The 26,618-nt window shown below is 40.3% G+C and overlaps 1 protein-coding gene across 8 annotated transcripts in view; it reads right to left on the bottom strand.

The window, feature by feature from the left end:
- The window catches only part of ERC1 (ELKS/RAB6-interacting/CAST family member 1), a 479,183-nt gene that overhangs the window by 237,000 nt on the left and 215,565 nt on the right, over window positions 1-26,618 (bottom strand). For all 8 annotated transcript variants that reach the window (XM_075552242.1, XM_075552248.1, XM_075552244.1 and 5 more), the window contains one exon: window positions 14,165-14,300. In XM_075552242.1, the coding sequence (XP_075408357.1) occupies window positions 14,165-14,300 (136 nt within the window). The remainder of the gene's footprint in view (window positions 1-14,164; window positions 14,301-26,618) is intronic.

Raw genomic sequence — 26,618 nt, 5'->3', positions numbered from 1 at the left:
GCCATTGAGTCGATTCCAACTCCTCGTGACCCTACAGGTCGGGGCAGAACTTCACCAGTGGCTACACCGGACTTGCCTTTACCTCTGATACCCTAGCGGATCTCCTCATTTTAGCCTCCCTTCTCCCACTCCACCTGATCTCGAAATGCTGAAGATCCTGACCTCTACTCTCATGTGCACTCCAGATGTTCTCCTTGTATGACAATTATTCCTTGTATGATTATTCCTACGGACTTAAATGTTTGGGCTGACGCCTCCACACAGTCTCTAGCTACCCCAGACTTCTCTAAACTTCAGATGTGCACATCCCGCTGGCAGTTTGCCATCTTCCTTGTATATCTCACATGTTGAAACTGACGTGTCCCTTTCTCCAGCAAGGAATCATCTTTATCCTTGATTCGTCCCTCTCCTTCAGTGTCCACATTTCAAATCTGCTTAAAAATCTCTCAAACCTTATTTTTGTTTGTTTCCTTTTGAGCCTCTCAAGTCTATCACTATTGTCAATTTTGACATCAGTATTGCCACAGAGCCTCCTGCCAGAATGAGAGTTGATTTAGCCTGGGAAGGTCAGGTTTCCAAAGCTCCTAGAATCAGTTCTCTTCTCCCATTCTCATGAGGGCGATTCATTATTCATAAAACAGTTTAGTATTTCCATTCCTTTATGTGCTTCCCCCGTACCCTGGTTAGTTCTCAGTATTTTTCAGGATGTGTGATATGGTGCAATGGTTCTAAGAGCTGGCGCTATGGAGCGTTTTTCTCACGGAAAGCCTCACTTTCTCCTTACCCCAAGTACCCTATCCCATTCCCCCTTCCTTTCCATGTCTTAGGAGCCTTGGTGGTAATGTCGGGCAGCGCTGGACTGGTGAGGATTAACTGCAAGGTTGAGGGTTCAACTCACCAACTGCTCTGTGGAAGAAAGGTAAGTTATCTGTCCCTATAAACTTGAACAGCTTTGGAAACCCTACCACCGGTCACTCTAAGTCAAAAGGACAGTGTAGTTTTGTTTTTAAGGGGGTTTCCATCTCTTTCCTTAGCACCTGGTAACTATTCAGCTTCTTCATCCTTACTATATTTCTCTTATCAAAAAGCAGATAAGTATTTTCTTATACGCCCTCCTTTTCTTACAATAAAGGGTACACTAGTACAGATTATACCTTTCCCCTCTGTCACTACAAATAATTCCATAATGAGTTCATTAGAACTCTTTCCCATTTTCAAGCTGGCTCTGCTCCACTGTACAGATGTACCACAGCTGAGTCAACTACTCTCCTGAGGCATTTCTGCTATTTTGAAATTACAAACAATGCTGAAATGCATGGTCTGGCCTGTACTTTAGAATAGTCATAACTGTATCTTCAGGATGCTTTACTAGGAGTGTGATTTGTTGTTTGTTGCTGCTGTTCTTGTGCAGCTGTTGATTACAACTCACAGTAAGCCACCAGATGTGAGAGAGCTGGGTTACAATGTAACTATATATGTAGTTTTGTTAGCTGTTGCCAACTTTTCCCTTAGAAGAATTGTAATTAATTTCATTCCCACAAGCAATGTATTCCCACAAGCTACCACCTCATGAGCAGACTGTGTTGTCATATGTTTTGAATTTTTATCAATCTACTATGAAAGAAATGCTATATCAGCATTCTTTTCATTTATATCTAATACTGAGCAAATGCACACATTTTCCTTTGCTTGAAATCATTTTAGTATCTTTGATGGTGAGTTGTCAGTGTCTGTTTTCCCCTTTTGCTATCAGCTACGTTTAGTCTCCTCTCCCTTAGTAAGAGTTTTATGTAAAAAACAAATTTTTTAATGAAATGGCGGTATGAATAAGTTTTTTATGTAATTGAGATACTAGGAAGTATTTACGCAATGGAGGTATTAGTAAGTTTTTTATAGGTAATGGAAGCATTATGCCTATGGCATGGGCTCTCCCAGTTTGTCAGCTGTGAATTGACTCTCTTGGTGTTTTCAGGGATGCAGTTTCCTCAAAAATGCATGCAATCCAATTTATAATCCTTTTTTTTATTGCCTCTGGATTTTCAGTCACCTTTCTGCCGATCATGGTTCAATCGAAATACGCTTCTGTTATCTCTTAATGCTTTGATGGTTTCGATCATATATTTTTTAAGACCAAGTCATTCAGAACTTTATGTACAGTGGAATGTGTAGACATTATTTTACCATTTTCAAACTGTCACCCAATTGTTTCAGCACATTTGTTAAAAGTATATCCTGTCCCTTTGGATTTCATCTGCCACCTTTGTCATATGCCCCTTAAAGTTTCATGGAAACCTTGTCATCTATTTTCATTTCATATTCATATATATATTACTTCTTTCCTCAGTTTAATCAATTCCTTTTTCTTTCTCCCTCTTAATGCCCATTTATATTATAAGCTTTAAAATGTTTGAGCCATGCCGGCATGGAGTAGGGAACCAGTGGAGAGGTCTGAGGGGCCGGCCCCAATCCCAAGAACCTACCCTTCCCCCCAGAAGAATTTATTTCAGAGGACAGCACTGAATCTACAGCTCAGGGAGAGGAAGAGAGTGTGGAGCACATCCTGGCCCACCAAGCCTTGAGGACGATATTCCTACTAAGAGGAGCCAATCTACAGAGAAGACCATATGGCCGGCCCCACTATACGACAAGACATCCCTCACTGACCCTACAGGGGACAGCACTGGAGACACAGTGTGGGAATTCAGCCCGATCTGATCCCAACACTCTGAGGCAAAACACTAAGGGCGTGGAACAGAACAGCAAGGGGAACAGAGCAAGGAAGTCCCCAGGGAATACCAAAAATAGACTTTGGGGCCAGGGCTTGGTGCCCCACAGACTCGACCAGAAAACATTCCTAAAGGCCAACAAACAGACCTTGAACTAACTACAAGCTTTTCTGTCTTGTTGAGTTTTTTTTGTCATTGGCTTGTTTTGTTTTCTTTTGTTGCTTGGTTTTGCTCTGTCTTGTTTTTGTGCATGTTATTATCTCTGCAGGTGTCTAAAAAAGATAGGCTGTGTGAACAATCTGGAGGAGAAAAGCTGGATGAACAATCTGGAGGAGAAATCAATGGGACCTATGGTTCAGGGGGGAACATAGGAGATGGAGAGGTGGAGGGAAAGGAAGTGGTGTTGACAAACCAAGGGACAAGGGAACAAGTGATCCAAATCAGTGGTGAGGAGGGTGTAGGAGGCCTGGTAGGGCGTGACCAAGGGTAATGTAACCGAGATGAATTGCTGAAACCCAAATGAAGGTGGAACATGATAGTGGAACAAGAGGAAGGTGAAAGGAAATGGAGGAAAGAAGTAGGAGGCAAAGGACATTTATAGAGGTCTAAATAAAGGCATGCACATAGGTAAATATATTTATATGTGAGGATGGGGAAATAGACCTATATGCATATATGTATAGGTTGAGTGTTAAGGTAGCAGATAGACATTGGGCCTACACTCAAGCACTCCCTCAATGTAAGAACACTTTGTTATATTAAACTGGCATCCCATGATGCTCACCTTCTCGACACAATCTCTTAAGACAAAATGGATACATAAGCAAATGTGGTGAAGAAAGCTGATGGTGCCTGGCTGTCAAAAGATATAGCATCTGGGGTCTTAAAGGCTTGAAGGTAAACAAGCGGCCATCAAGCTCAGAAGCAATAAAGTCCACATGGAAAAAGCACACCAGTCTGTGTGATCACGAGGTGTCGAAGGGATCAGGTATCCAGCATCAAAAAACAAAAATAAAATCATATCATTGTGAATGAGTGGGACTGTGGAGACCCAAAGCCCATCTGTTGGCAACTGGACATCCCCTTACAGAAGGGTCATGAGGAGGAGACAAGCCAGTTAGGGGGCAGTACACAAGTGATGTATGTATGGATTGTGATAAGAGTTGTATGAGCCCCAATAAAGTGATTTAAAAAATGTTTGAATCAAGGTGATTTCTCATATGTACAAATGTTGATTCCTTGAAAAGACCAATGAAAGATCAGTACTTCGCTACCCAGAAGGCCTTTCAGTTAATATTTAAGGCAGTTTCTGCCTCTCTGTCTTTAGTATCACTCAGCATGTTACAGGTATATGTAAGACTTAAGACTTCCTACTGGCCAGTCCTATACTAGAGAAGGAAAGTGTTGATTACAATACCCATTCCTTAAGGGAAATAGCCACATTTTCAAATTTGAATATTAAGGATTATTTGTTTGTTTGTTTAAACCATTTGGGGGGGGGGCTCATATAACTCTTATCACAATCCATACATACATCAATTGTGTGAAGGACATTTGTACATTCGTTGCCCTCATCATCTTAAAACATTTTCTTTCTACTTGAGTCCTTGGTATGAGCTCCTCATTTCCCCCCTCTCGCATGAACCCTTGATAATTTATAAATTATTATTTTGTCATGTCTTACACTGTGAAATATCTCCCTTCACCCACTTTTCTGTTGTCTGTGCCCCAGGGAGGAGGTTATATGTAGATCCCTCTAATCAGTTCCCCCTTTCTACCCCACCTTCCCTCCACCCTCCCAGTATCTCCACTCTCACCACTGGTCCTGAAGGGTTCATCTGTCCTGGATTCTCTGTGTTTCCAGTTCCTATCTGTACCAATGTACGTACTCAGGTCTAGTTGGATTAAGTTTTTTTTTTTTAATGACCCTACTGAGCCTATCACACATCAAGGAAAACAATTGATACCATTCACTGCCAATGATAAAACGCGGGCTATCGAGCAAAAATTATTTTTGTGTAATCTGATACCAGAAATGTGACACCTTCCTAATACTTTAGAGATTTTCCTAATGAGGTCTATGATGATATTCACGGTTGGTTTTATATCACAGAATAAAATACACCGATATTTAGAAGAAGATCTACATAGCTGGTAAACTAATATATTTCAGAAGATTAATAAATTATTTTTTTTAATCAGTATGGATAAAAAGATCTATTGTAAGTACACGACTGACCAAGTAGATTTTAACATAACAGTACAAAAGTTCATTGACAAGGTTTCAGATTTCACATTGTATTAACCCTCAAAACCGACCAACCAACCACTGCCACTAAACAACAATTCCCCCATCACAGCAAGCCTGTGGGAGAGCGCAGAGCTGCTCCACAGCGTTTCCAGACTATACATTCTATGGCCTCGAATCCCTTGTCAAGTTCTGGTTAAGTATCACAAAGAAGATCCATAGCTTTCTAAAAAGACTATGAAAATACTCTTCCCATTCTGTGTAGCAAAATAAGTGAAGAGTATTGCCACAAAATTAAAATGTCAAACAAAAAATGAAAATGCGAATCTCTTAGTTTGTCGATATAGCCTTCATCGGTGTCTGTAAACTTCTAAAGGCAGGATTTCCATCTCTCAGCTCCTCTCCAAAGAATTCAGTGCTCTTCGATTTGCGCCACATCAGAAGGCAGGTTGTCTTCATCCTCACGAGATTCAAACCGTGTCCCTTTCCAGTGTTCTCTGTGCTTTGGGAATGCAAAGAAATCTGCAGGTGCAAGATCGGGGTTGGAAGGTAGAGAAAGTTTCCCAATGAAGTTTTTGAAGGACAGTCCGTGTGACACTCCAAGAACGACAGCTGCTACAGCAGCTCATAGTAAGATCTGACACAGTCACGTGGTCATGTGACATCTAAAGCAGAGCAGTCCACGACTAAAGTCATGAAATATGTGGGTAATGTGTTTGGAAGTTTGGGATCCCTAGATAATCATCAATTTTTCAGGTATCATTTTTATTTCATATATAAAGAATGTGCTTAATCTCTCTGAAACACTTTTAATGCCTTCAGCCAAGAACAAAGAACAGAATAACAAGTTACTTCCAGACTTACTTTCTGCCAAAAAGAAATAGTTTTGGTTAGAGTGGAATTATTTAAAAAAATGAGAAATTGGAAAGAAATGAGTTGTCTTTTCAAAACATTCTCAAGATAAAATATGAAATCTGGAGTAAAAAAAGTAGAGCAGCAAGGACAATGAATGAGCAAATACTGCCTCACACATGAGGTGGAACAAAGTCATGAAAGATCATACAAAAGAATACAGTTATGTTTCTATTTATGTAAATATGCAAAACTAAACTATACTTTTTATTTAGTATATGCAGAGATAAAGAAAAGCAATGAACCATGAAGTCATAATATTCACTTCTGCTGGAGGGAAGGGAAAAGAAGGGACGATTTGGAAGGAACACACTTAAAACTGTTGCGATATTAGTGATAATTCTAATTTCTTGAGATGATCACATTACGTTATTTCATTACGTGTACAAGGGGGTAGCCCTAAAAAAACCAGAATTGTGCTGAGTGGAGCGGAGCTTGCATAGTACACATGTTCCCCACTAGGCGAGCATCAAACAACCTGCTCTGAGTGAGCGCACCCAGTGCCGTAGCCTAAGAAGGTTCTCTCTGGTCACAGTGAATCTTTTCGTAAAAGCAGTTTTGCTCAAAACTCGTTTTTTGCGATGGCTGATTTAAGAGAGCAGCATGTGGCTGTGAAATTTTGTTTCCTGCTCAGGAAAAATGCTGCAGAAACTGTTGTGATGTTGAACACAGCTTACAAGGACAGCGCTGTGGGAAAACAAGTACACGAGCTTACTCATTTCAAAAGAGGTGAAATGTTGATAGATGACAACCTCGTTCTGGAAGTCCATCAGCTTCCTGAACGGGAGAAAATGTCAACTCAGAATGCATCTGGAGTTCATTCCACCAGGTCAGACTGTTAATCAAGCTTTCTATTTAGAAGTTCTGAAAAGATAGCGTAACAGTGTACGACAAAAAGGGGCTGATTTGTGGCTGACAGAGGATTGGTTTTGCCACCACAATGCACCTGCTCACATAGCCATTTCAGTGTGCCAATTTTTGGCAAAAACAGCATGCCTCTCTTGCCCCACCCACTGGACTGACCTGACCTCACTCCAAGTGACTTCTTTTTGTTTCTATAGATGAAGAGGGACATGATGAAAGGATAGCTATTTGACAAGAAAAAACAAAACACAAAAAAACAAAAAGGAGGGAGGTGCTGTCAGCCATCCAAACAGATGAGTTTGAAAAATATTTCCAAGAATGGAATCACTGATTTGACAAATGTATTAAGTGTAATGGAGAGTACTTTGAAGGTGATACGGTTGCTTTGTAAAAAAAAATTTAATACATAGCTTGGAGTGGGGAATCCAGTTTTCTTTTGGTACCCTCGTATGCTTTGTGTACCTTTAAAAAATTATTGTTTCAAAATAAAAGTAAAACAAAAAAGTAGTAGCTTTCTGTCTCACTATAACTTCTACCTAAAAGAATTAAGCCATTGGGGAACTGTACCAGCAACTCTGAAAGTCACCGGATAGTAAGAAGTAAAAATAAATCATCTAGTTTAAACTAAGTCTTAATCCTCATAAACAAAAGAAAACAGATTTACAATGTGGTTATTAACAATGGAATTGACCCTGTGATGTCAAGATGGCATCAGATAAAAATTAAATATTCATTATTTAACAAAGTTCAAAATATTAAACATAAATGGCTTCTTTTATAACATGTTAAAGATTATGTATTTAAATCCTAGTGTCATTAATATAGGAGCCCCGATGGCACAGTGGTTATGTGCTGGGCTGTGATACACAAGGTTGACAGTTCAAACTACCAGTTGTTCCAAGGAAGAAAGATGGGCTTTCTATCCTGCAATTAGTCTTGGAAACTCACAGGGGCAGTTCTACCCCGTCCTGTAGGGTCTCTATGAGTTGGCGTCGACTTGATAGCAATGAGTTTGGTTTTCGGGGTAGCTATGAATATCCCCAGTGACACTGTTACGTAAACTTTTCATTGCTAACTGCAAGGTCGGTGGTTCAAACCCACCACCTCCTCCGAAGGAGAGAGATACGGCTGTTTGCTCCTGTAAATATTTACAGCCTGAAAATGCTATAAGGGTCCCTCTGGATTGGATCAACTCAGTGTTAGTTTTGTTTTTGTTTTTTGAATAATGGATATATGGCACTTCTTTCTCAAAACAGAAATAAATTCACTATGTTTCTGATTACTACTACTACCACATATAAAAGTAGAAATATTTTAAAACATGAAGAAAAATTAAGTGAAAAAGAATAACCATAGGAAGAAAACATCAACTGATGATCTAAACATACTCATATATCCAAATTTTTTTTGTGGTGATAAGAAAATCTAAAATAAAAAGATACTAATAAATTTTCTGTACTATTCTATTGAAACGAAGAAAACAGAACCAAAGAGATTTAATTACCGCATTGTGACAAACAAATGAAATACTGTTAGGACACTGTCTTTTTGTAACTATTAACACAAAAAAACCTTCAAACTGGCACATTAACGCCAATCTGGAGTTTTATTCCCAAAAGCTCTAACTGAGGCAAAAGCTAGGGAAACTACTCACTTATCACAATTCCAGTACAGTTTGACATCGAATTATAACACCAGAGAAGCATGTATCTAAGCAGTGTTACATAATCCAGTGCCACTATAAAATTTTACATAAAACAGGACTGGTTTTAGTGGTATCATGTGTCTTATAATTTTGCAAAACTAATAAAGACAACTGTAGTCACGGTAATATTTTGAACAAACAACTGGCACTGAAAGGCCCTCCACTGGGATTCCAAACCCCAGCTTTACTCCTATTTTGGCCTGAAGCAATCTCTGTCGTGGGTGGCAGTTCTGCAGGTCACAATGCACAACTAAATCGGACCTCCCGTGCTGGGGGCCGACAGCATACCCAAGAAAGGTCAACTAAAAGCGTCTCTAAACATTGCCAAATGTCACGTGCAAACTGTCCTGGAATGAAAACCACTGCTCTAAGTGAAATCCCACTCAGTACATTTCTCACAGAATGCTATTAGGAAAATTAAACAGGTTCTCTCTCAATGAAATGGTGCTCCCTTCTATAGGCTTAGCCTGTAATCTCGCGTATTTTCTAAATTACACTGATAACATAGTCCAACCCTATGAACAGCTGTTGTTACAGATGTAAACATTTTATTCCCGATAGCATTCATTTTTAACATACTGAGGAATTAATAAAGATATAATTTTAAAAAAGAAATGAACATACCTTTGGGCTGGTGCTGACTGACTGAATATGCTATAAAACCAAACTCTCACAGTAAACTCATTCTAAAAATTCCAAATCCACTGCCACTGGGCTGATCATGACCCACAGCAACCTGACAGGACAGAGCAGAACGATTCCCTTGCGTCTCTGAGACAGCAAGTCTTCACAGGAACAGATCTGAACTCGGACATCACTGTCACTTTCATCCTGCAGCACAAGAGTATCCTCTTCTTTGATTCTTTTCTTTATTTTGAAGGTATCCTATGCAGATTAAGACAAGTATATTACTGAGTTCAGACAAGTGTATTACTGTGAGCACTTGTCTGCAGCGACCCACTGATTAGAGACATGTTTTGCTTGGCCTAAACCCACACATGGATAAACATTTCTCTACAATCAGTGGATAGCTACAGACAAGTTCTCTCCACAATATACTGAACCTCCATAAGGTACCTTCAAAAAATTAGGAAGAAAATTTTTGTGCAATAGAAAAAACTATGTTGAAGTCAGAGCTAAGATAAAAAAATGTTTAATGAAAGTTAAATGGACGTTTTCCCAAATCACTGAAGTGTTGCAAAAGTTTACAGGAATACTATGCCTAGCCTCACATCACCCCATTTTAAAACAATGATTTCTAGAACAAGCATGTTTAGTAGGCCATGAAGACCTGAAAGATGAGCCAAGAGAGGGTAGAATATCAACCTCAACAAATAAACTGTGGCTGAAGTTCAAAAATGGGTGGGAAAAGACGTAGAATTAATCACCACTGATACAATGCTACTGGGGTTGGGAGTCTTAAGTGGGGTAGCATTTTCAATTTTAAGCCAAACATCTTAGACTCAGGAAGCTTTTGACTCTAAGGGTGTCCAATGCATTGTATGAATACCAGCTAGCTCAAAGAACTAATCTTTCCATCAGTAATTTAAGCAAGATCAAAACTAATGTGGATGATTTTATGGAATGAACCAAAAGCAAGGACAATTCTTGAACTTGCCAATACAATCTTGAGAGCAAGTTTCAGTTGTAAAACAACGGCTTCCAAGGAAATATGCTGGGTCTGGTCAACTCAAGGCAGAGGGGTCAGCTCAGAAGGTTTGGAAAAGGAGTCTTGATTTTCTCAAAAAGACAAAAGTTCATCATGAAGACTTATTAGGAAGAAGTTCCAAGAAAAAACTGCATGGGTGACAGGTCAGGAAGGTTATCTAGAGAAATTTCTCCCCACCACCGCAATGGACTTGCTCGTTGTTTGAGAGTGCGCAAGGGCTATCCTAAGAGAATGTAGTCGGGAAACTTTACACTACCTATCCTACAGCCCTGACACGGGTCCTTTATGTTTCTTTTTGTTCCTCAAATGGCCAGGGTCTTGTGGCCAAATACGTTGGGCTGCTACCTGCCACGTCAGCAGTTTGAAACCACCAGCTATGCTGCGGGGGAAAGCTGAGGCTTTCACATCCCTTAGAGAGTTAGAGGCTGGCACACCCCCGGGGCAGTTCTGCTCTGTCCTAGAGGGTTGTAGGTGTTGGGGTAGAAATCAGAATCCACTCTACGAGTTGGCAGTGAGTTTTCTGCTTTACCAAGTATGATGTCCTTTTCCAGGGACTGGTTTCTCCTGATACATGTCTCCCCATCCTTGCTTCTAATAAACATTTGCCATGAACTTCTTTCTAGATAGATCTGTTTGTTCTTTTGGCAGTCCGTGGATTTTCAATGCTCTTTGTCAGCACTAAGGTTGCTATGAGTTGAAATTGACTGAAGGGCAGTGTGTTAGTGGGTTAGGGCTAGAGATGAAAACATCATCTTTCAAAAAATACAGACCTAAGATGCAGAGAAGCTATTGGGTCACATTTTGATATTTATGTTTAATAAAAGGTTCTGTGATTTTGTAGTAATATTTTTTTACATACATTCATAAATTTGAAGACTGGACATAAATGAAAAACAGGCTTGAAATTATAAAGCAAGCACATTAGGGAGCTTCAAAAAAAGGGAAGGAAAAGTTTACTGAGTAAATTAATGAACAGTATCAACAAGAAAATAACCCAAAAGGCAAACATAGATATGACATGCATCACTACTCAACTTAAACACAGAATCTGTCAGCTCAACATAGATACTGTATGCAGATTCTCTTTACAGGTAAGAAATGTAATTAAAATTTGACAGGGAATTTCAGAAAATAAATCATTATCTGTAAAATTGCATAACTTCATTAAAGAAATGAAGCAAGTTGAAGATATCACAATTTGCATGAAATGAGCAAAAAAACAAAACAGACTCCGTCACTATAGGCAAAAACGGGATGTTACTACATTGCTGGATGCAAGATAATTGAGCTCAGTCTCTCTGTATAGAAGTTTGGGGACAGGAATAACATTCCATAATTTGGACCCAATAATTTTGTCCTGAGGAATCCCCAAAAGAAATAAGCCAATGGGGAAATTAATAATTTATTCAGTAAACACTGAGAATAAATAAGCTCAGCAAAAGAAGAACATCTATTAAGCTTTGAAACTGGATTAAATATAAACCACTGTGAAAATACATACTTTATGGAAATAGTCAATGACACAGGGGGCCTTTAAAAGCTCATGGGAAAATTCCATTATCTTAATTTCATTTGCCTATAAACTTTTTGATGCTCCCTCATAAGTTCTTATGAAGCAAAAAACCAAGTGTATATAAATGTATACATTAGAAAAACTTTGGAAGAATGTAAGCAAATTACAATGACATTAATTTTTTAATGTTAAGATAACTCTAATTTTTTAAACAGCAAAGGCAAAGACAGGTAAATCTGGGTTAAAAAACGGAAGAAATCACTACCAGAAGAGTTAAAGTGTAAAATATTACTTGGAAAATATAAAAATTATTTTTCAAGGGAGGCAAAAAAACAGAATTTCTAAATTATTTTAGCTGGCATTCATACGTAGAGACTACAATCTAGGTGCTAAAAATGTTCCTGGCTGTTAAAAAAATATGTTTAGACTAAGTAAGAAGAGCTTATTAATTAAAACAAACTGAGATCAGATATTAACTATCCCAATTTGCAGCACTGTGCTCTTTTTACTATATATTTTTAAAAATTACATCTATGTGTAACATGCATATATGGCTCTCACTTAGTGAGATACCTTAGAAAAACCAATTCACTAGTCAACATTTGTCATCTACATTTGTTATCTCTATACCTAAAATATAAGTCAATAATAAAGCCTGTCTTATCTCTCAATATGAAAATATTTTTAATAAGATTTGTTATCTTAACACCTGTTTACAAAGGTAGACTAGTCTCAGAAACATTAAATGGGGGAGAGGAGACAAATGATGCAGTTAAGAGCTAATCTAAAGACAGGCTCACATTGGCACAAAATAAAGTCTTTCCTATAATTAAAAATAATGTGACCCGAGGGCAAAAAGAGAAGTTGAAATTCTACTGAGTCTGCTATTCAACAATTTCATAAAATATGAAGATAGAGATTCAAACTTGGGAGTAATGCAATAATTTCCTATTAATTTTCAAGTGAAATTGTTAGTTACACAGAAAAATAAATCATACACCACACAAACTACCCTAGAATAATTTAGAGTAAATTCTAGATCTGTTTAGAAGAGTAAAATGACAGCAACAAAAGCACAAAACAACTTGAAAATACTTAAAAGCAAATAATTAGATGCTCTCAAAATGGCACCAAGCTAAGCAAAACGTCAGGAGGGAAAAGTCACTGTGGTTAACAAACCCAACACTAAACAAAAGGAAATCCAAAACATGAAACACTAGCCAATCTCAATGCAATTAGAAAAAATATTGGAGTAAAACAAACTATTTCAGCATGAGGATAACGCCCTTCTTTCAACACCTTCCCCAGAAAAAAATTTAAAGCAGCAAGAGGAGAAATTGCCAATACTTGGTGCTGGCAAAGCCGAGAAATAAACTGGTACTCTACATTTTCACAAGGTCGGTGCATTTGAGGACCTTTATGTAGTTTCTATAATGAATATTCGTTTTATAGTTAGAAAGGGTTATATAAAAGAGGAATAAACATATAAAAGTCATGTCTTCATGAAATTGTTTTAAAGCCTAAAAAGGCTTCTAGATAATAATTCTCAAAACCTTTGCAGTAAATATTTTGATTTCATGCTTATGTAATTACGGCATTTATCATATCTAATTAGGAGTTATAATGAGAAAAATATCTAACAGTAGTTTAACAATATTTTCAGGACTTTCAGATAATTTCAACAAGTTTATGGTGCTTGCATATAAAAGTCTAAACCTTTGTTGTGAAATATTATGGTCAAGACAATGAAAAAAGGAAATAGATCCAGTTAGACCTAGGTAAAAATCATGGTTTAGGCACTGAGAAAGTCATGCCTTGGTGTTAACCAAGGCACCCAATTTCTTTTCCTTCACTCTATTCCCTCATGGCAAAATATGGAGCACCCACCTCCTATGTAAAATCCAGTAGAACACATTATTCCAGTGAAGGGAAGAAGCAGTGAATGATCAGAGCCCAGTTTCAAATATGGTACCTACTACTGCTACCGAGTCTGGTTTAGCTTACAATGTTAATAATTACACGTACTTATCAAGTAGCTATCACTCTTTATTGAAGAGAAAAAAGAGATACTTCATATGTAACAGATCATCATGCATTCTTCTAAATTAAAATTTTAAAATAAGGAAGTAGAAATACATGGAAGAGGGGGAAAAAACAAAAGAATGTAAAAGGGAAGCTAGAAAGAGATTAGTAAAACACTTCAATGAATAGAATCGGCAAACAATCATACTGACTATCCTTAAGGTCAATGGAACCCACCTGATAGTCAAACTTACCATTCAAGTGTGATCAAATCATATCAAGATAAACTGTCTCCTACACTGAGGTGCCGTCAGACAGCTGTGAAATAAAACTTGCCGTTTCTATTCAAGTCATTCCTTAATTGCTACACAGTTGGCGCAGAAGGAAGGCAGCTAGCAAGGTTAGATAGACAAAAAAGAGGAAGAGGAAGAGGAAGGGAAAAGCAACATGCAGTGTGGCTCACATCTCCTCTCAGGACCCTTCCAGAGCCTCCGTGGGGTCTAACCTGCAGTTGCTGGGAGCTGTCATTGAGATTGTCCTCCCTCCGCCGAGCCTCCTCCAGCATCTGTGCACTCTTCTTCTTCTCCACCTGCTCCTTGTGCTTCAGGTTTGCTACCTTCTTATTCTGGTCTTTCACTTGCCTATTGACAAAGAAGGGAAAAATAAAGCTTTTCCCATCCAAGCATCGGAAAGACACAGTGAGCATAGACTGGCGCCACCGGCACACTGAGGAAGCCCTCCCTGAGAGCTAGCAAACGCTCCTGCTGCAAGAGCACCTTCAACACTCCCAGAGTCCTCCCACCAACAGCAGGAAACTGTTTCCAAAGAAATCAAGAAGACGGGTTTTTATTTCAGCATGTATTTTGATGATAGTGCATGGCAATTTCTTAATACATCATAAAAACAGTGTTTACTTTGACTCCGTACCTCTTACATATTTATATGTCTATATTTGTCCATAACTTGTATGTAAAACACATATTCACATTCAGTTTGTTAAAAAAGGTATGACATTTCATAATCCTACCCATATACCTAAATTCTGCTTCAAATAAAGAATTGCATTATTCTACCTGTCAATAAAGTACCTTACAGAAACTGTCTGGGGCTAGGATCGCTGTTTGGAGGGCGTTCTGCTAGTGGACTGCGGTGGGCTACATCCTGAATCAAGCCACATCCTTTGTTTCCTTAGAGGTTTCTTTAAACTACTTCACAAGAGGGTGTTCCTGGGGGTAGGGTCTGCAAACAGACAACTGTACCTCAATCAAAGTCATGCTTTGGCCTTTTAAGAGTAATCTGAGACACATCCAAGAACTCTGTCTGAAGCGGCAGAGGCTATGAAGACCAGAGGCGCCCGAGACAGTGACACGGAGACTCAGAGGAATATTGCAGACACTACGGGGTACCTTACCTTCTCATCTGGCCACAGACTATGGACTGTGAGACAGAGTGACAGGCAAGCTGACTTCTTGGCCTGTAAGGCCAAGAGGCTGTAGACCCGAGCGACCTCACTGCTGGCTGAGGAGAGACGCTGCTATGGAGCACCCTGATTGCTTGCTGATCCTGACTTGTGGTGAACCATGAAACTTCTCTAATAGACCCCTGATTGTGAGTACAGCCTGAAATTCATCGAACCCAGCACAGAAATCAAGTGCCGTGGCACAGTGGGCGTCAGAGTAGGTGGAGGAGGGGGAGTGCAGAGGCGACGGGGAAGCAGCCAGCGGGCTCACTTATGTCCACCTCCGTTGCCGCTTCGTGCACTGAGGATAGTCACTTCAAGAAGGAGTGTACTTTTATGAGCGTGTGTTCCTAGTAATATAATATTAACAACAAGCCAAGGGGCAAAGGGGGAAAAGAAACACATCAATATAAAATATAAACGCATTAACAAATCGTTTAAAAAAGTATTACTAGAAAGGCTTTCAACATCTACAAAAATATTACAAATAATAAACTCAACAATTTATTAATCAACAAGATAATGAAATGATCATTTGTCCCAGCCTACCCTTTAATTTCATTTATTTCCATGTGTGTTCTTACAGAAAGTCTTGCGCTCTTCCAGGCAGAGTTCATTTTATCTCCATATATCTGAGGCAAGGCTTCTCATGACAGTGCCCCAATATTACAGGTCTCGACAGAATGTTTCCAAGTATTTAGAAATGTTGACTCTCAGAATGCTTCTATTGCCATTAATCCCACAAATATTTAAATAAAAGTTGCAGTGTGCTGGGTACTAACTTTGGGATTACGGCAGTGAACAGACAGCCCCTTGGCCTCACTGAAGACCGAGACTGTAAGAAAACCACGCAGTAATTCAGATGGCAACAAGGTCAATGAAAACGAAGAGTAAAAGAAGAAAGGAGATACGGTTTGAGGCACTGGGTGTTAGGGTTGCAACCTTAAATAAAATGCTCAAGATAAGCCATTTCAAGAAAGTAGTATTTCAAACAGTTGCAAAAGTAGTACAGGAGTCCGCACAACCTTGCACAGACTGAAGAAAGAGCAAATGCCAAACGCAAAGATCCCGAGGTAAGCATGTGGAGTGTATCTTAGCAACTGGCAAGACGCTCGTGTGACTGGCATGGACTGAGCAGTAAGCGCTCTGACAAGGGCCAGAGAGGCAATGAAGAGTAGGACTTAGTAGCAAGGGTCAGCAAACTTTTTTTCTCTCCCTGTAAAGGGCCAGATAATATATATTTTATGTTGTTTAGTGATATGCAATTCCTCACATATTATTCTCCCTGTCCCACTACTCCCCTCTACTTTAAAGCTACAAAAACCATTCTTGGTTTCCAGGTCACACAAAGACGAGTAGGCTGTCATTTGTCAATCCCTGCTGTTGGGAAACCTTTTGCTTTAGGAAGCCAGCCTTTGGTATTGCAGAGCACAAGGGGACAGCTGGTGAAAAACTAATAAGACTAAGAGTAACCTAATAAAATCCCAGCTGCTAGTAATGATGGTGAAGCCACATATTGTACATATTAGAATTTCAAAGCAGTAAGCATTCTCAAGCAAATTATTAAATTTTCAGAATTTATCTCATTTGTCCATCCAGCTGCTATTTACTAGGTGCCATGAAGTTCTAAGGGAGAGACTAGAACACTGAACAAGACCACCAGGGTCCCAGCCCTCGCAGACATTACTGTGAAAGAGGGAGGCAGACAGCATAACAATGACAAGCAAGTGTCTCAGACCGTGATGAAACCAACACCAAACACATAGCTACCAAGCTGATTCCAACTCACAGCGACCCTACAGGACAGAGGGGAACTCCACAGGCTGCCCAAGGCTGTAGAGAATCGTACAGAAGCAGACTGTCATGTGAAGCAGCTGAGCACTCAACCAATGAGTCCCAGGGGCTCTTTCAGAGAGTGAGAGATGTGCTGAAAACAATCCTAAAACAGGCAATGGACTGGAGGTGCTGGATGTGCCAATGGCCAGGAAAGACACAGCTGATGAACCACTGTGGAGGTTGTAAACAAGTGAGCCAGGTAAAACCCTGGGAGACGGTTATCAAAAGATACAGCATCTGGGGTCTTAAAGGTAAAACAAGCAACCATCTAGCTCAGAAGGAACAAATCCCACATGGAAGAAGCACACCAGCCTGTGTGATCATGAAGTGCCAAAGGGATCAGTTATCAGGCATCAAAGAACAAAAAATCATATCATGTGTGCTCACCTCCGCGATACAATCACTGAAGACAAACGGGTGCATAAGCAAATGTGGTGAAGAAAGCTGATGGTGCCCAGCTATCAAAAGATATAGTGTCTGGGGTCTTAAAGGCTTGAAGGTAAACAAGGGGCCATCTAGCTCAGAAGCAACAAAACCCACATGGAAGAAGCACACCAGCCTGTGTGATGACGAGGTGTCAAAAGGGATGAGGTATCAGGCATCAAAGAACAAAAAATCATATGATTGTAAATGATGGGGAGTGCGGAGTGGGGGCCCAGAGACCATCTGTAGGCAACTGGACAACCCTTACAGAAGGGTTGTGGGGAGAAGACAAGTCAGTCAGGGTGCAGTGTAGCAACAATGAAACATACATACACCTTTCCTCTACTTCTTAAATGCTCCTCCCCCACCCCCATCATGATCCCAATTCTACCTTACAAATATGGCTAGACCAGAGGATGCACACTGGTACAGATAGGAACTGGAAACACGGAATCCTGGGAGGATTCAGGACCAGTAGTGTGAGTGGCGATACAGGGAGGGTGGGGTAGAAAGGGGGAACCGATTACAGGGATCTACATATAACCTCCTCCCTGGGGGGCGGACAACAGAAAAGTGGGTGAAGGGAGATGTCAGACAGAGTAAGATATGACAAAATAATAATTTATAAATTATCAAGGGTTCATGAGGGAGGGGGGGGATGAGGAGCTGATGCCAGGGGCTTTAAGTGGAGAGCTAATGTTTTGAGAATGATGAGGGCAATGAATGACACAATTGATGGTTATATGGATTGTGATAGGAGTTGTATGAGCCCCCAATAAAATGATTAAAAACACAAACAAAAAAAACTGGGAGAAGAGGAAAGGGAAGCACAGCACAAGGGACGTGGGCACAGAAGCAGCTTGGCTGAAGTGGGCGGAGTAAGGGGAAGGGAAGGTGTAGGAGATGGGTGACAGAGGGAACAAAAAGTCCAATGGTGCAGTGTCTTGTAAGCTACAGAGTTGGGGTTTCATTCCAAGTATGTGAAGAGAGTATAGCAGGGCTTCTAATCAAGGAGTGACACCATCTCCTTGAAGTTCCATCTAGCGGCTCAGAGATGAGACTAGCAGCAAGTGTGGTACACAGCAGGGGTGGGAGGTGCAAAAGGACTGAGAATGAATGACAATTAGAGAAGAGGAAAAAGAAAAATGTGTCAGCTACGCCAAAACAATATACATTAGTCCAGGTATAGAATAATGTATAGAATACTGCTGAAACATACATAAGGCAAGACCAGGAGACAGAAAGATGACTTGTGGATCTAGCAAGGTAGCTACTAATACCTGACAAGAGCAGTTTCAGGGGAGTGACAGATAGAAGCCCGATTTGACAAATCGAAGAAAGGTGGGAAAACACAGGTAGCCAACGAAGCCAATTCTTGTAACAAGTTTTGCTGAGAAGGGGAACGACAAATAGGATGGGAGCTAGAAGGGGCGCCATTAAGACATGTTGTTTCACCCAGGCACTGCACTGAATCAATTCCTACTCACAGCGACCCTAGGGGACAGAGTAAAACTGCCTCTGCGGGTTTCTGAGCCCGGAACTCTTGATGGGAGAAGAAAGCCCCCTCCTTCTCCTGAGAAGGCGCTGGTGATTTTGAATTGCTGACCCTGCTGAGAGCAGCCCCACATGTGACCACTGCCACCAGAGCCTCTGTGAGAATCCGGAGAGAAAAAAGTTTTGAACTGAGGGTATAGAGTCCTAAAGTTGAGTAATTTGGAAGAATGGCCAACTGACAGTTGAAATTTTTATTGCAACGGTGAAAAAGTAGATACAGATGGAGGAAGTTGTAGATTTAATGGTAGAAAGATGTGTTGGGTAACATCTGATTACTCGAACTTTCTCTGTGTAATATGACATGATATCAGCAGCTTCGTGTGGGAAGAGAGGGATTTGACCAGAGAAGCCAGGCTAGTGAATGGGACTGGGAATGGGAAATCCAATGTAACAGGTATCAGGACTATCTGTATAACTGGAACATATGGAGGTTAATGGCCATACATATGATATTTTCCCTAGCATTCTGCAGCTTTTCAGTCCAGTTCAGTAAAGGTGAGTGGTTTGTTGCTTTATTTTTAAACCAGGTGTGGGGTTTTACCAAGGCACATATGACAGAAGAATGAAAGAAGGTAAGAGTATTTAAAAGAAAATGGTTATAGGTATGACTGAACTATTGAATTGCATAAAATGTGGATTATATACCAATCAAACTGTTAAAAAATGAATGAAAAACATCAATTTGAGAAAGAAAGAGATGATAGTGTTGGGACCATGAAATTGAGCCAGGTAAAGGAGGAAGTGAAAAAACAAGAGGCAAAACAAAAAGGGGAGGGAGAATACAGGTTGTTTGTGAAGCTTCCAATGAGCTCAAAGACTTACTGGAGGGAAATGACTTGAGTAAATGGGCCCGAAGTATCAGAGGGGTGGTCAGAGCTGTGAAGCATCTTCCAGAGTTACCAAATGACAGTGGCGAACTTCTGGCAGGTGACAACCTCTTCCAGATACTTAAGTGCACAGGAAAGAGGCAGACTTGACTCTAGCCACACAGCTGCACAATTCCCCAAACGACAGAACTGGCCTCGCCCACAATGGCAGCAGACCAGGAGAAAAGAAGTCTATGAAGGGACATCAAAAAGGTTGTGAGAAAATGGAATTGAGGATTAATGGAACTTTTCCATAAATTTTTGGAAGCCCCTACTGTATTCTCAAATGGCCCAATATAATTTTAGAGTTGCTTTTCTTTAAAAAAAAAAAAAGTCTGTTTCCTTCCCCAAAGATGATAATCTAGTACTCCTCATATTCAAAAATAAATTCATAAAATCTGATTGCAAGAACAAACAAAAAACTAGATCAAAAGGACATGATACACGCTAGATCCATATTCTAAAACTGTGGTATAGAAACAGAGTCCAAGAAAAATCCTGTCTCGAAACACCAACTTAGAGCTTTTGGGATCTATAATGGAATAAATATAGTGTCTTTCTGTTTTCCCTTAAAAAAATAAAAAAAAATAAAAATAAAAGCCTACTACTCAAAAGAAAGGCACGGTTTTTTACACACAGGGGCAGTTCTACTCTATATACTTATTTTGCTTTAAATCCAAGTCCAACATTATCCTATATAAAATAGTGCTCACTATATACCGCGCTCTAGTGGTATAGTGGGTTATTGGCTGCTAACAATAAGGTCAGCTGTTTGAACCCACCAAGTGCTCTATGGGAGAAAGATGAGGCTCTCTACCACTGTCAAGACGGGCAGTCTGAGAAAGCCAAAGGGACAGTTCTACTTTGTCCTTTAAGGTCACCTGAATTGGAAATGACTTAATGGCCGTAGTTGAGTTTATATACCAAGCACCTTAATGTTTTATCATCTCATTGTTTTATCTCCTTACTCAAAACATTTTAATTAGATTTTATTAACTACATTTTATATATGAAAAGATCAAACCTTCAAGAAAATCTGATCATTAGCCTCAAACTGCATGACTGGTACTCCAATCTAATTGTCTGACTGCAGCTGCCACACCCTTTGCCTTTCTGCTATACTCGTGCCGAGGGGAAACGGTTCTTTGGCGAGTTCTGACACTAAATACTGTATGAGGATGGCTTACATGAGACAGAGAAATAAATTAGAAAGCTGGAAACACAGTGCTCTACAGAGTGGTGACCTTTACCAGCACTTTACTGGCATGGTTAACTGCCTAGTTTCCGTTGTTTGCAAGCAAGTTCATTCTTCAATCCCACCCCACCCCCACTCCCACACACCCTCTGTTTCTAAAAGGGCAGCACATCCAATGATCTTAGCATTCTGAAAAACATTTTATGCTTTCAATTGACTCGTTCTAAAAGCAGGCTTCAACCCTAAAGTTACCGGCATTTAATATGCTTACAGGGGTGCTATGAGTCTGAAGTGACTTGGCAGTGAGGCGGTGGGAAGTGGCTGCCTTATGAAAGCTCACACTTTCTCTCCACTTGGAAGGATTGAGTGTGACAGGATGTGCCTTTAGCTCTTCACCAAACCCATCTCATCATTTCGAGTGGACAGTGAATGTGAGAGTGTACTGCAAGTTATTACAAAACCAAACTCAATGCCAACGAGTCGATTTTGACTCTGTCCTACAGGACAAGGAAGAATTGCCCCTGTGAGTTTTTCTGAGAATATAACTCTCCAGTAGAAAATCTCCTCTTTCTCCCATAAGCTATTATTAGGCATTACATAATTGCAAGGCACTATCATTATTTTTTACTTCTTGTGGGTAACCTTCTAAAAAAGTTAAAGGAAGAAATCGTTGAGGCAGGAAGAAGTTGTGGTTAGCCGCCTATGGGCTGGCGTCATTCATGGTGATCCCATGCACAATAAATGAAAAGTGCCCATCTATTGCCATGCCATGCTAACTTGGCAACCGGGGTCGTAAAGTTTTCACTGGCCAATTTTCTGAAGTGGATGGTCAGACCTTTTGCCTAGTCCTTTTAGTCTGGAAGCTCGTCTGAACCCGTTCAGCAGCATCACAATAAAAATCAACCCTAACAGACAGGTGCTGCCAGCACGTAGGGGCCGTTAGGCAAAAATCAGATTCAGGTCTCTTACATGGAAAAGGAAAATTTTATCACTAATGAATTTTACATCTAGGGAAAATTCCCTAATGATCTCAAGGTCCAATGGTTGTCAGAAAAACAGACCAAATGCTGGGCTACCGGTAAAGAAGATTAACTTTATCAGAGAGTAGAACAGTCTCTCATCCACCGACTCAAACACATGATCACGGCTTTGCTCAGGAGGGAAGCCGGCTCTGAGATGTAAGAAAGTCCACGTATGTCTGAGCACTGATGGCCTGCAGGCTCTCTCATTATAGACAAGTACTGGATAAACCACCCCTCTTACAGATCAGGGCGGTGCAAACAGTCAATGAGCTGGGCTGCTAGCCCAAGCTGAAGAATCAAGTCTGCCGCAAGGCCCCCCAAAGGAAAGGCCTGGCACTGACTTCTAAGAAATCTGCTTTAGAAAACCCTACGAGCACAACTCTGTTCTGATACACACTGAACCACTCTGTTTCATTCGTATGTATCAAACACTGGAGCGTAAACTCATGAATAAAACACCTGCCACGCTCAAGTACCGCCCAGGCAAGTAAATGCTCAAGTGCAATGAAAGTGGACAAAAAGGGCCCCTAGCCTAGTCTGGTGGTAGGGTGGTTGGTGTGGATAAAAAAAAAAAAAGCTTTCTGGAAAATACTAGCTAAACTTTGCCAGGGCACTAAGCAGAAGGAGCCTGTGAACGGAGGCCTGAGCAAAAGGCAGTGCGTCCGTCACGCTGCAGGGAAACGTCGCAGTTCAGCCTGACCACAGGCAGAATGTCTATAGGAGGAGCCCAGCAGAGGGAGGCGAGGCAGAACAAACGGCAGCAGGGGCTCAGCACGGATTTAGAGTTTATCCTAACTCCTAAGACTTTAGGTGGGAAGGTGATATAACCAGGTTCCAAAACTTATGAAAATAGTCGAAATCCTAAGTAGAGTGTGTGGGCGAAGGAATGGGGAGGAGGTAACTAGACAGCTGTTTCAGTAAGACAGGAAAGAAAATGATACGGAGTAATTTATCTCTGCACCCTAGTTTCACTGATACACTAATCATGGAAAGTAAGCAAGCGGACATGGTCTGTATTTAATTAATCTCTTTTAAAATTAGGTAAAAGAGTCTGTGGTGAGTTTTCATTTCATAACACATTCGATAAGTGTTGAACCGATTATACAAGGGAGCTTCAAAAAATTCATGGAAAAAATGGAATGAAAGACAAAGAAAGGTATTTTTCATAAAGTTGTTGAAGCTACACTGTGATTAATACATCCCAAACTCAGGTTTTGCTTCTAGTTCTATCAGAAAGTTATCTGCTAAGAATTTTCCTTCTAACATCTCAATTTCAAAATCATATTTGAAGGGCATCAATTTTTACCACCACCACCTTCAAAGTACTGTATCTACTCAAGTATAAGCCGACTCGAATATCAGCCGAGGCACCTAATTTTACCACAAAACTACATTCAAAATGTGCTGAAAAACTCGGCTCATACACAAGTATATACAGTAGTTAAGTTTTTAACATGCTTCTCAAGTTATTTTTGAAGTTAAAAATTCATAAAAACAATAAATTTTGCATGTTTCTAGACTAAAAAGCTATCTAGCATCTTAAAAAAATCGGTGGCCATTGGCAACAAGTGCTAAGCACAACAGAAACAAATGAAAATCTCATGACAGTGAGACCTCACCAGAATCCCTGGTGGTTAGGAATTCAGCTGCTTACTGCAAACTTAACCCCCTCAGAAGAGAGATGACAGCGTCTTCATGCATGAACATGTACAGCCTCAGAAACCCTAAATAACGGTTCTACTCTGTCTTACAACGGCTGCTAGAAATTGGAATCAATTCTATGGCAGTGAGTTTGATTGGACTTTGGTTTAATGAGGGGAAAAATAAAAAGTGAAAATAATCATTTATAAATTATCAAGGGCTCATGAGGGAGGGGGAAGCGAGGAGGGAGGGGGAAAAAAGAGGACCTGATGCCAAGGGCTTAGGTGGAGAGCAAATGTTTAAAAATGATGAGGGCAATGAATGTATAGATGTGCTTTACACAATTGATGTATGTATGGATTGTGATAAGAATTGTATGAGCCCCTAATAAAACGTTAAAAAAAACTGTCATGAATAAATTTCTTCCTGTCCATGACAGAAGTCGGGTCAACTTCCTATTCAACTTTCCTTAAATAGGAAATCTGCTTGCAAAAAGGAATACTAGTTGTGGGATCTTCTTTGGCTATCATGCTCTTTAAGTCTGACATCCCGGACAAAAGCTGGATGGCTAAAGTGAAATACAACCTCACCTGCGGAGACGGCACAGCCAATGTGTATGCAAATATATCCGTTCATACTCCTTAGAGATAGAGATCTCCCAACTGCCAGATGTCTCCATCTGTTTCCCCCAATCTCATCTAGAGAGCATGAAGGCACAGGTACGAATGATATCATGAACTGGAGGCTTTAAAGGAAGGTGTCCAAATACTATATTTAAGCAGTGAAACTAAGTAGTCAATTGTTTTCAAATCTGTGAATCTCTTGCTCCACCCTCAATTTGTCATCTTTTATATTGCTCAACATGTTTTTATACATTTAAGTGACAAGGTAATAGGTGCCAATGAAAACAGTGTATTTTACTCTAAACTCCTGGTAATCTGACTTGCTTTTTGTCCCTATGCCAAAATAAAGCCCACATGGAAGAAGCACACCAGCCTGTGCGATCAAGTGGTGTTGAAGGGATCAGGTATCAGGAATCATTAGAACAAAAAAATACTATCATTGTGAATGAGGGGGATGCGGAGTGGAGAGCCAAAGCCCATCTGTAGGCAATTGGACATCCCCTTATGGAAGGGTCGCGGAGAGGAGACAAGCCAGTCAGGGTACAGTGTAGCAACAATGAAACATACACCTTTCCTCTAGTTCTTTTTTTTTTTTTCTTTTCAGTTCATCTAAGATCTTTTTTTTCCTATGTACATTTATTTATTTATTTATTTTGATTTTTAACAATTTATTAGGGGCTCATACAATTCTTATCACAGTTCATACATATACATACATCAATTGTATAAAGCACATCCGTACTGTCTTTGCCCTAATCATTTTTTTCTCCTCTTTTCTTTTTTTACATTTTATTAGGGACTCATACAACTCTTATCACTATCCATACATATACATACATCAATTGTATAAAGCACATCCATACATTCCCTGCCCCAATCATTCTCAAGGCATTTGCTCTCCACTTAAGTCCCTTGCATCAGGTCCTCTTTTTTTTTTCCCTCCTTTCCTCTAGTTCTTAAATGCTTCCTCCCCCTACTATCATGTTCCCAATTCTACCTTACAAATCTGGCTAGACCAGAGGATGTACACTGGTCCGTTCAGGACCAGTGGTGAGAGTGGCGATACTGGGAGGGTGGTGGGAGGGTGGGGTGCAAAGGGGGAACCGATTACAGGGATCTACATATAACCTCCTCCCTGGGGGACGGACAACAGAAAAGTGGGTGAAGGGAGACGTCAGACAGTCATGAGGTAGGGGTTAGTGGAGAGGGAGGGGGAAAAATGAGGAGCTGATGCCAGGGGCTTACATTGAGAGCAAATGTTTTGAGAATGATGAGGGCAATGAATGTACAAATATGCTTTACACAACTGATGTATGTATGGATTGTGATTGGAGTTGTATGAGCCCCTGATAAAATGATTAATAAAAACCCCTCAGAAGTGCTGTAACTGAGGCAAAGGGTGGCCCCTGTGTGCTGAACTTGAGGAGAAAGATTTCTATAGTAAGTTCACACAGGCTGTCATGTTAGTGAAATCAACAGGGATAAGAATATTCCATGCTTGTGAATTCAAAAGAAGAAGGAAAAGAAAGCAATTAACTCCTAACAAGTTAATTCTTTACCAGTGCTCTAAAGCTCTGCCAATCAGGCTAAGCTGACAACACATCGCTACCACATGGGGGGCTTTTAGAAATACAGAAACAAAAACCCCAGCCCAAACCCATCAAAACTCAAGACTGAATTTCAAGTCCCATTGGATTTCCATAACATTAAAGTTTGAAAAGTGGTGCCCATAGTACCGTGTCAAAGAAAGCACATTATCCAATAAATAAAATATTTGTCATGTTACAGAACTTTCCTTGAGCAGGGCTGAAAATGGATGAATCAACAGAGCAACACACCTAATATTCCCCTCCTGAAAGCTGTCAAACGGGCAGTTCTCACCTGACAACAGAGGAGAAGGCATGTGTGTGGGACCACACGGGTGTGTGTGTGCTAGAATTTTAGGGCAGGCATGTCATAAATACTGATAATGTAGTTTAATCACAGGGGCAGTATGCACATCAACATTGTTAGGGGTCCTCTGCCTTTGTGTGAGCTATTGTTAAAACAGATCCACCAAACACAAGGCAATATTGTTCACTGAAAGGAAATGCACTTTTGGAACAAAGAATGCCAAAAGAATGAAAAGCAGAGCAAAAAATGCTATTAATAACAGACCATTCTCCAAGGCCATATATACACTCCTGCACATGAGCCAACCCCTATAAATGGATCTCTAACAGAGGTGGGAAACAGCAGGTACTCGGGCCATAGAAGGCCTATGGCACCATCAATGCCAGCCAACATTACGTGCCTCACCAGGGAGAAGCCGTCCCAACCACATAACAGGGGTAAACATTT

The sequence above is a fragment of the Tenrec ecaudatus genome, chromosome 6, assembly GCF_050624435.1.
Source record: "Tenrec ecaudatus isolate mTenEca1 chromosome 6, mTenEca1.hap1, whole genome shotgun sequence".
Taxonomy (NCBI): Eukaryota; Metazoa; Chordata; class Mammalia; order Afrosoricida; family Tenrecidae; genus Tenrec; species Tenrec ecaudatus.
The sequence above is the reverse complement of the archived record's forward strand: the minus strand, read 5'-3'. Positions and strand labels throughout refer to the sequence as shown.